This window comes from Pteropus medius, unplaced genomic scaffold (assembly GCF_902729225.1).
Source record: "Pteropus medius unplaced genomic scaffold, Ma_sr-lr_union100, whole genome shotgun sequence".
In the NCBI taxonomy this organism is placed as follows: Eukaryota; Metazoa; Chordata; class Mammalia; order Chiroptera; family Pteropodidae; genus Pteropus; species Pteropus medius.
The window spans coordinates 4,722-15,393 of NW_024353392.1; the positions used below are offsets into that span (position 1 = coordinate 4,722).

At 49.5% G+C, this 10,672-nt stretch overlaps 2 protein-coding genes across 2 annotated transcripts; both read left to right on the forward strand.

The window, feature by feature from the left end:
• The first annotated feature begins 5,274 nt into the window (after positions 1 to 5,274).
• On the forward strand, positions 5,275 to 6,076 carry LOC120592799 (histone H2A-Bbd type 2/3-like). Its single transcript, XM_039850480.1, has one exon. It carries the CDS (start codon positions 5,563 to 5,565, stop codon positions 5,914 to 5,916), a length of 354 nt encoding a protein of 117 aa, XP_039706414.1. The 5' UTR covers positions 5,275 to 5,562; the 3' UTR covers positions 5,917 to 6,076.
• Positions 6,077 to 7,048: 972 nt separating this feature from the next.
• Positions 7,049 to 9,090, forward strand: LOC120592797 (40-kDa huntingtin-associated protein). The gene has a single exon (XM_039850478.1). It carries the CDS (start codon positions 7,065 to 7,067, stop codon positions 8,202 to 8,204), a length of 1,140 nt encoding a protein of 379 aa, XP_039706412.1. The 5' UTR covers positions 7,049 to 7,064; the 3' UTR covers positions 8,205 to 9,090.
• Positions 9,091 to 10,672: the final 1,582 nt, after the last annotated feature.

Sequence of the window (10,672 nt, forward strand, 5' to 3'; positions counted from 1 at the left end):
AGTGCACAGGCCAATCCTTTGACAGCAGCAGTAACAGAGGTAGCAGTGATAGTGACAGTTTCAAAGGCCTCGAAGTGCCTATAACTCTGAAAGAAGATAACCTTCCTCTCTCTATGTACTGTAGTTCCTGGAGGGTGGAGACAGATGCACATGACTTGTTTCCCTTCTTGGTTTTCCCATTGGTATGACACCAGAAGAAGGCAAAGGCACAGGGAATGTGTGGCAGAGAAGAGTTAACTAAAACCACAGCTTTTTGCCTACAAGATTAAAAATGGGAAGCTTAGGGAACCAAAAATACTGGAAAGACTGCAGAAAGGAAAGAGCTCAGGAAAGTAAATCCATGAAATTTTTCTGGGCTCTCCGCCAAGCTGTGTATTCATGTATGTGATCCTATACAACATATGAAAGACTTTAAGGACTGAACTAAAGGATAAACCTCGCCAGCTCTCAGACTGCTGATCATGCTTAACCAGACCCAATAGCATGGCATTCTTTGAAAATGGAACTGATATTAAACCACAAACCATAGAGGGCTGGTCAGAACATGTTGCCTGAACCCAAATGAGTGGGGAAAAAATGAACTGAGCCTCGGGGACCTGCAGGAGTATAACAAAAGAGCCACCATGTATTTCATTGGCATGCCAGAGGAGAAGAGAGAGGGTGAGGCTGAAAAAATATTCAAAGAAATAATGGCTGATATATTTCCAAGTGTAGCAAAAGACATAAACCTACAGATTTAAGAAGATGAGTGAACCCAAAATAGAATAAACCTTAAAAAAAAACACACACAAACATACATCACAGTCAAACTTATGAAAACTAAAGACCTAGAGAAAAATCTTGAAAGCAGTAAGAGAGAAATAACACACCTTACCTGTATGAGAAAAGCAAATAGAACGACAATGGATTTCTCATCAGAAACCATGGGGGCTAGAAAGGTGTGGCACAACACTTCTCAAATGATAAAAGAAAAAGAACCAGAATCATTTACAAAGTGAAATTATCCTTCAGAAATTCAGGGGAAATCGAGACATTCTCAGATGAAAGAAAAGTAGGATATTTTTGCTGCCACAAGACCCACCCTTATCCCACTGTGAGAATCTACTAGGCATGCAGAAAACTTTGGTCGAGTGTGATGTACTCAACTAATTCTGTCTAATACGGACATTTATCATGCTGCCAGATAATGGGAGGCTATGTCTCAGAACTCCCCAGTACTACAAGACCGGTCTGGTTGCTGCCTCCAACCCCTCCACTGAAATTGCTCTTGCCAAGGCCGTCGGCAAAACTCTCATTGCCCAATTCAGTGAGTATGTTATAATGCTTATCATTCTGGAACTCAGCAATTGTTCTTGAGTTTGTCACTTCTTGCTCTGTTCTCCAGCTGTCTTCGTTCTGATTGCTCACTCCTTTCTCTTTCTGGTCTGATTCTCTCCCAGCTCTCTCTTTCTGTGCGGAAACTCCTCCAGGTTCCTACTAAGAATTTTCTTATTTTTCCTGCCCCGTAAAAGAAGTTGTTCTTGGCCCCCATCTGTGTTCTCTCTATGCACAATCCCTGCATGATCTCACTACATCCAAGTCCTCAAGAACTAGCCTAATGATCCTCAAATCTATATAACCAGCCCCGACCTCATTCTTGAACTCACAAGACATTTAGCCATCATCTCCATCTGGATATCCCACAGGCATCTCAAATCTCACATACTACAAACTGAACTCATCTTTCCACCAATAACTGGACCTTCTCCTTCAGCCCATATCTCCAGTAACAGCTCCAAAGTCTGTAGTCGCTTCAACCTGCATTTGGGGAGTCATGCCAGAGCCTTTCCACTCCCCCTCCTCCAACTAATTCCATTCTTTTTCACGTAGCTAACTTCTACTCATCCTTCCAGTTTCAGTTTGGACACCATTTTCTCCAGGAATATATCCCGAAACCCCTAGTCTGTATAAGTTTTTCCTCCTAAGTGTTCCTCTAGCAACTCGAACTTCTCGTCTTATAGCACTTATCACAGTAGAATGTCCCTTGTCTGTATCTTCCACGAAACTGCAGTCAGGGACCTGATCTATATTGCTCATTGGTATTTCCTCAATGCCTACCACAGTCCCAGGCACTCAATAAAGATTTGTTGAAGGAATAAATAAACAAATTCCAGATTTTCAGGTATGTTCAACAGAATCACAAATACGTAGCAAGTACCTATCATGTATCATTTTAGTACTTTAAATCATTTTTTTAATTCAGTCTGTCCCCTGGTGTTATCTGCCAATGCCATCATCTAAGTTCGGATAGCTATAATTCTTAGAATAGGATGCTGAAGGAGCTTTCTAATTCCAATCCCAATCCTCTCTATTCTGTTCTACACAATGCTGCCAAAATGATCTTTCTGGAAACAGATCAGGTCATTTCACTACTGAGCTCAACAACCACAGTGGGCTCACAGCGGCCTACAAGGTATTTGAAAACCTGAGCATAGCATACCAGATCTTCTGTGTCCTGGCTGCTGCCTGCCTCTTCCCCAGCCACATCAACCACCACACTCACATTGGCACCCTACTCTACAGCCATCCATAATGAACTAATTGCAAGTCCCTCCAAATTCCTTAAACCTCTAATCATGCTACAGATCCCTTAACATGCACATGCACACAAACACACACACACACACATGCGCACACACATGCATGCACCCTTGTCCTCAAGCAGAAAGCCTGATGAATGTAAGGTTAGTTTAACATATGAAAATCAATTCCTGTAATACACCACATGAACAGAATGCAGGGGCTGGGGAACCTCATAATCATCTCATAGGTATAGAGAGGGAAGGGAAGCATCTGACAAAAGCCAACACCCTTTCAGGAAAAGAAATTCAACAGAATAGGAATAGAAGGGGTCTTCCTCAACCAGGTAAAGAGCACCTATGAAAAACCCACAGATAACATCATCCATAGTGGTGAAACACTGGGTGCTCTCCCCCTAGCACAAGGATATCTGTCCTTGACACTCCTGTGCAACGCTATACTCAAACTTCTAGTCAGGGCAAATAAATAAAAGGCACCCTGATTAAAAAGGAACAAGTCAAACTATCTCTATTTATAGATGATCTCCATATATCTACATCTATCTATACCTAGATCTATAAATATAGCTATACCTATATCTATCTATCTCTATCTATATCACTGAAGAACACTCACCCCCCCAAAAAAAAACCCCACAACAACCGACTTGAACATGCAATAAACGAGCTCAGCAAAGTCGTGAGATCCCAGATCAAAGTGCAGCAATTGGTTGTATTTTTATACACTACCAACGAACAGTTCAAGGATGAGGAGAAAATAATTCCTTTTTCGGGATCATTGAAAAGAATAAAATACTGAGGGATAAATTTAACAAAAGATGTGCAAGACCTGCTAAGACTCTAAATACTGCAAAACATTGCTGAAGGAGATTAAAGAGGACATAAATCAACAGAAAGCCACCTCATGTTAGTGGATTGAACATTTGCTACTTTTAAGGTGGTCATAATACCCAGGCAACGTACAGCTTCAATGCCGTGCCTGTTACAATCCAACCTGGCTTCTTTGTAAGAATCGACAAGCCGATCCTAAAATTCACATGGAAATGCAAGGGGTGCAGATAAGCCAAAAGGATACTGAAAAGAAGAACAAAGTTGGAGGACTCACACTTCCCAATTGCCGAACTTACCGCAAAGCTACAGCAATCCTAAAAAGTGTGGTACTGGTAGAATGATAGACATATAGGCCACTGTTTTAGAATTTGGAGTCAGAAATTAACCCATATATCTATAAATAGCGGATTTTCAAGAAGGGTGCGGACACCATTTCAGGGATGCATGAACAATCTCTTCAACAAATGGTGGTGAGACAACTGGATATCCACAGACATAAAAATGAATATGGACCCCAGTCTCACACCATGTACAAATACTGACTCTGGCACAGATCACAGACCGAAATATCAAGGGCTGAAGCTATAAAACTCTTGGAATACAACTTAGGCGCAAATCCCCACAACCTTGGCTTAGGCGACAGTTAAAAAACTCGAGAGCAAAAGCACAGCCACAAAAGGCGAAGGAGAAAAATAACTATGTCCTCCAAATAAAACACTTTTGTGCATCAAAGGCCTCTATCGAGAAAGTGAAAGGACGGCCCACAGGATGGAGAAACATTTGCAAACCACATGTTCATAAATCTGATGACGGTGTATTTTCCAGAATGCATAAAGAACTCTTACAACTCAATGACAGAAAGACAAGCAACCCAGTTTAACAAAAAGAAGGGCAAAGGACTTGAATGGACATGCCTCCCAAACAGATGTTCAAACGGCCAAGAGGCGTGTGAAAAGATGCTGAACGTCATTAGCCATTAGGGAAATGGAAATCAAAATCACCCTGAGGTACCACTTCCCACCCAGTGGGGTGGCTATTATAAGCAAAGCAATGCAAAACGAAAGGAGAACAAGTTTTGGCGAGGGCGTGGAGAAATTGGGATTCCCGTACACTGTTGTTGGGAATGCAGAAAGGTACCCGCCACCGTGGAAATCGGTTGACCTGGCAATGCCACTCCTAGATACGCACCCAAGAAAACTGAAAACAGACCTCGAAACAGAGCGCTTCACAGGAATGCTCACTGCAGCGTTAGTCACAACCGCCAAAAGGCGAGAATTACCCAAACGTCCATCAACTGAGGAAAAGAAGCACAGCATGTCGTCTGGTCATACCATAGAATATTATTTAGCCAGGAAAAGGAATGAAGTGCCGATCAGTGGTAACCCGCAGACGCACCACACTGAGAACATTATGCCAAGTGAAAGCACGCAGACACAGACGGCCACCTACCTATTGCATGATTCTATCTCTAGGAAGTCTCCACAGAGGCAAACCTCTGTGGACCGCGAGCAGGTTAGCGGCTGCCTGGGGTCTACGGGTGGGGGAGGGGAGGGAGCCTTGGCGGGAAAGGAGGGGCAGCGACCGCCTGCCGGGACCGGGACTTCTTTTTCTGTGGTGGTGCCGGCATTGTGGAACCAAAGAGCCGTGGCGGCCCTCCAACACCGGCAGTGTACAAGTGGTGCCCCCGGATCAGACACGGTCGTTGCCTTTTCCGAACGCGCCCATCTAGTGGACAGCGAGCTCGCCTTCAAACACAGGGGCCCGTGAGCAGGGTGAGCAGGCTGCTGGCGGAGCCATTTCTTTGCACACTCAGGCTGCAGAGGGGGGGTGAGCGGGGGATAGGGGGCGCTGCAGGGGACGGGGGGGCACCGCGGGGGAAAGCGGTGACAACCATACAGCACGGGCCACGCGTCACGCAGCGTGTGCCTCGACCAATGAGGGGCTGGTCTGTGGTCGCCGGGATATAGAGCAGGGGCGCAAGCACCAGCTACTTCAGACGTTGGCAGGCAGCAGGCGCGTCGCACTGCACCGCACTGCACCGCACTGCATCGCATCGCCTCAGACGGCATCGGACAGCACCGCTTGGGACAGCGCCGCATCGCACGGCACCGCAGAGCTAGACCGGTCGGAGAAATCGCACCCAGCGCCCAGAATGCCGGGACGGAGGAGCCAGGGAGAGTCGTCCAGACGCCGGAGACGGAGACGGAGCCGGGCCCGCTCCCGCAGCGCCAGAGCTGAGCTGTCGTTCTCCGTGAGCCACATGGAGCGTCTCCTGCGCGAAGGCCGCTACGCCCAGCGCCTGAATTGGTCCACACCGATCTTCCTGGCAGCGGTCATCCAGTACATGACGGCCAAGGTCCTGGAGCTGGCGGGCGACGAGGCCCAGAAGACCGGCCGCAGGTGCATCACCCCGGAGTTCCTCGACATGGCGGTCCACAACAACTCGCTGCTCTGCGACTTCTTCCGCACCACCATCATTTCCCAGGTGGCCCCCCCCTGGGATTAGCTGTCCAATACGCCCTGCGCCCCTGGGCCTCGGCCCTAGGGCACCAAGCCCGCTCACAGCCCGGGCAGCCTAGACCTGTCTGATGCCTTTGACAGAGTCATTAAAATTCGATCAAATGTTTAAAGCCAGCCATGCGTGTGCTTCGGTGACTTTGCGTGGGAGGGAGGTGGTTGTGGGACGTAACTCGCCGGAGGGATGGGGGTGGCGGGGCTGCGTGCCGGAGACAGGGGAGTTGGAGTCGGGGATGACAGAGAGGAACGGTCTCTCATGGTGACAGTGCAGGGGGTGGCCCTGGGTGGGAGAGGCGGGCTGCGGTGGCGGTGAGGCGGCGTGACGGACAACGCCGCCATTGCCTCTGAGCAGCTCAGAGCCCGGCAAAGTCCCCAGAAGGATGGCGCTCATTGGTGTGGAGTGCAAGTCCGTGACCGCGGCGTCGAGATCGGGTGAACGTGCAATGGCAACCGGGGCCCCGCGTGGTGGAGGGGTGGACAGAGCGGCTGGCATGGACTAAAATGGGGGGCCGCAGCTTTGGCCGGAAGGTCGAGGAGCGATGGGGGCAGGGACAATCAAGAAAGAGGCAGAGTCGGAATGAAGGTCACGTGGGACCACGGTTTCTTTTCGGACCCCACTCTATGAATTTAAGACATGGATAGATGTAAGTATCCCCCAACACATTCGGGACATGGGACGGCTCCATGAAACCCAGGAAAGTCCCTGTTCTGGTACTGCTGTCCCTTTTTGAATTGTTGTGATTTTTGTGAAATAGATTGAGGATGGGGACAGGAACAATCAGGAATGATGCAAAGTCGGAATCAGTGTAAAGTGGGATCATGAGTTCCGGTTTGGTCACGTTTCGTTAGAGATTTTAGGAGATGCCCTTAGCATCCTGGGTAACAAGTTGTCACCTATCAACAGTGGGCACAAGGTCAGGCTTGGCCTCAGAATCCAAGTTTTGAACAGGCAGCTGAGGACTAGGCCAGGCCCGGTACCAGGAACCAGATATTTTGCATATCACCAGGGCAATGTGGGGGCGCCACTCTTCCAAGTGGTTGCGGTCGCGCGGCCAGATGGGAGATGGATGCAGGGTACATCCCAGCCTGCTGCAGGCGCCTGCACAACCGCTCCCCGGAAGCATTCCGGCTGGGAACATGGCGGCGTCCGCGGGCGGCCTGGGCGGCGGCGCGGGCCCGGGGCCCGAGGCCGGGGACTTCCTGGCCCGGTACCGGCAGGTGTCGAACAAGCTGAAGAAGCGGTTCCTGCGGAAGCCGAACGTGTCGGAGGCCGGCGAGCAGTTCGGACAGCTGGGGCGCGAGCTGCGCGCTCAGGAGTGCCTGCCGTACGCGGCCTGGTGCCAGCTGGCGGTGGCGCGCTGCCAGCAGGCGCTGTTCCACGGGCCCGGGGAGGCGCTGGCGCTCACGGAGGCCGCCCGCCTCTTCCTGCGACAGGAGCGCGACGCGCGCCAGCGCCTCGCGTGCCCCGCCGCCTACGGGGAGCCGCTGCAGGCCGCCGCCAGCGCCCTGGGCGCCGCCGTGCGTCTGCACCTCGAGTTGGGCCAGCCGGCCGCCGCCGCCGCCCTCTGCCTCGAGCTGGCCGCCGCCCTGCGCGACCTGGGCCAGCCGGCCGCCGCCGCGGGCCACTTCCAGCGCGCCGCTCAGCTGCAGCTGCCCCAGATGCCCCTGGCCGCGCTGCAGGCGCTCGGCGACGCCGCCTCCTGCCAGCTGCTGGCGCGCGACTACAACGGCGCCTTGGCGGTCTTCACGCGCATGCAGCGCCTGGCGGGAGAGCACGGCAGCCACCCGGTGCAGCCGCCGCCGCCGCCGCCGCCGCTGCTCCCGCTGCAGCCGGCGCCGCCAGGGCCCCAGCACGGGCCCGGCGCGGGCCCCACCCTGCCCGCCGCGCCGCTCCCTGCGAACGCCGGCTCCGCGGCCGCGCCGGCTCGCGCCGCGCTGGGCGCCTTCTCGGACGTGCTGGTCCGCTGCGAGGTGTCCCGAGTGCTGCTGCTGCTGCTCCTGCAGCCGCCGCCCGCCAAGCTCCTGCCGGAGCACGCCCACACCCTGGAGAAGTACTCCTGGGAGGCTTTCGACAGCCACGGGCAGGAGAGCAGTGCCCAGCTTCCCGAGGATCTCTTCCTGCTGCTCCAGTCCCTGGTCATGGCCACCCACGAGAAGGACACGGAAGCCGTCAAGTCGCTGCAGGTGGAGATGTGGCCACTGCTGAGTGCCGAGCAGAACCACCTCCTCCACCTCGTTCTGCAGGAGACCATCTCCCCCTCGGGAGAGGGGATCTGACGAATCACATCGACCCAGTGACTTTTTGCCTGTTACCAGACCTCGACGCATCGCCTTTGCTTTTGGAAGGACGTAAAAGACGTCTATCGATCTCGGCGCTTCTACCCTTGTTTGCTTCTTTGTCTTGCCACCTCTGGAATTTAGTTGACTGACAGTTACTCGTATCCCAAAGACTTATCTCCAAAATAGTAGGGGAAAACAACAACGCGGGACAGTGACTCTTCCCCAAACTGCAGCATAAGAATGAGAATCGTTTTATCCCTTTCCTTCCACCCAACACACCCCCTGCCATGCCCCCCCCCATCTTTGTTTCATAGTCAGGGTTTTATTTTGCACAGCTCTGTCTAAATACTTAAGCTATGTTTGTTTGTTTGTTTGTTTGTTTAAATCGTGGCTAATTTCGTGGCATCACCCAGTTTCTCCTTTGTGAGATTCCGGTGGGAATCATTTGATTCCATCATTGCTGTCAGAGCCCCCAGTTCTTGATAAAGCCCTCACCATCCTAACTTGTGTTTTAGATTTACTTCATCTGTAAAATGGGAATAACTCATCTACTTTTCAGGAGGCAGAAAGCAGAAACAGATTGTTCTCTTTCAGTTCCAAGCTGTGTTCATTCCTTTGAAATTGACAGTGTGCGTAGTTTGCGACCCACCAGACAGTGGTCATCTGGGATGTGTTCCTTATTCAAATAGCAGCATTGCAAACGTGTCTGGTGCAAGGTCGGGTCACGGGGAGGGCAACGGGGTGACCGACGCAAGTGAGTCGGGCGGGCGTGCATTGGAATTCACATTTCCCATTCTATCCTGAGAGGCACTCATAATCCACATGGCCACTTTTATTTGTAGTAGGGATCTTTCTGCAACTCTTACTTAAATATGTAAAATCAGCATTTTTTTTGTGGCGTGTGATCATGTATATGCAAGACAGCGTCGCTCCCCAAAAGCAGGGTGGCGTTCCATTTTAAAACAGTAAATTTCCAGTGTTTTTGGGTCCAAGAGTTACATGCAAACCGACTTAGCTGTTCTTAAAATTCATTTTTTTTTTACAGTGTAGAATCTCATTCTCAATCATTCAGCTTTGGAAAAATGCATCCTTTAGGCTGAAGTTGTATACTGTCGTAATATTTGGGAGTGAGATTTCTGTTTTGCCCTTTTTGGGGGTATGTGGATGGTTTTCACTGTGAGTTTAGTGCCTCAAAATGGGTGGGACTTTTAAAGTATTCTTTTCTACTTCTATTTCAACAGTGTGGAAGCCATAGGTAAGGAACTACAGGATACGCCCATCTGAGACAGATTGAGCCACTGTTTCTGTGCTCTCACTTGGCTGCTAGGAAGGGTCCTAAAAGCTAGTTCAATTTATTGCATAAGTGGTAAGTGCGCATGCTCCGTTGTGCCTTTGCTTTTTCTGATACGCTACTTTCAAACTGAGCTGCAGCCTGGCTGGCTGCGTAATTGTGTCATGACACGAATGCTTAGGAGTTATGTGACTGGTGATAGTATTTAGATTTGGGCTTTAAAAAGTCCTCCTTAGGCCTCTGGTCTAAACTCATTGCATCGATGAGGTGGGGGCAGGGATTACCAGAGAGCCTGATATTGTGTATAAAAGCAGTATTAATCAGAGTTCTCCAGAGAAACAAAACAATCATAATATCTCTCTGTCTCCCTCTCTCTCTATAGATAGATATGTAGTTAGATAGATGATAGAGAGATAGATAGAGATAGACATATACATAGATATAGAGATATACAGAGATAGAGATGTAGATAGATATGTAGACATACGCATATCTATAAATATATACAGTAGAGAAAAGAGAGAGAGAGAGAATTTTAAGGAAATGGCTCATGTGATTGGAAGCTTTGAAATTCCAGCATCTGCAGGGTAGGCCAGCAGGTTAGAGACCCAGAAAAGAGGTGCAGTTGGAATCTAGAGGCATCTTCAGGCCACATTCCCTCTTCTTCTAAGGTGGTCAGTTTTTTTCTATTAAGGCTTTTAATTGTTTTGATGAGGCCCACCAACATTTGGAGGGTAATCTGCTTTATTCAAAGTCCACTGATTTAAATGTTAATCTCAACTAAAAAGTACCCTCACAGAAACATCTAGAATAATGTTTGACCAAATATCTGGGTACTGTGGCCTAGCCAAGGTGACACATAAAAGTAACCATCAGAAGTACACCCTTTATCAACTTGGGACCCAGACACATCTCCTTAAAACATACTTAAACTCCTGAAAAAGAAAATAACAAGGTCATATGTCTGTCTAACATGATACAACTATCCTGTGTACAACCAAAAACGCAATAACCCTTTCCCCAGTAGAGGATACGAAATCTTTGAGTAATGTTTACTGTTATTTTTGATATCTGGAAACTTAAATACCATGATGTAAAGTTAACAATACTTAAATACTATGATATAAAGTCAATTTATTTTATGTTATGTGATAGGAGGATAAGAGAGGGGAGA

Bases quoted from the DNA above. Each gene is read 5' to 3' on its own strand.
- LOC120592799 (XM_039850480.1), top strand. From the start codon at position 5,563: ATGCCGGGACGGAGGAGCCAGGGAGAGTCGTCCAGACGCCGGAGACGG.
- LOC120592797 (XM_039850478.1), top strand. From the start codon at position 7,065: ATGGCGGCGTCCGCGGGCGGCCTGGGCGGCGGCGCGGGCCCGGGGCCC.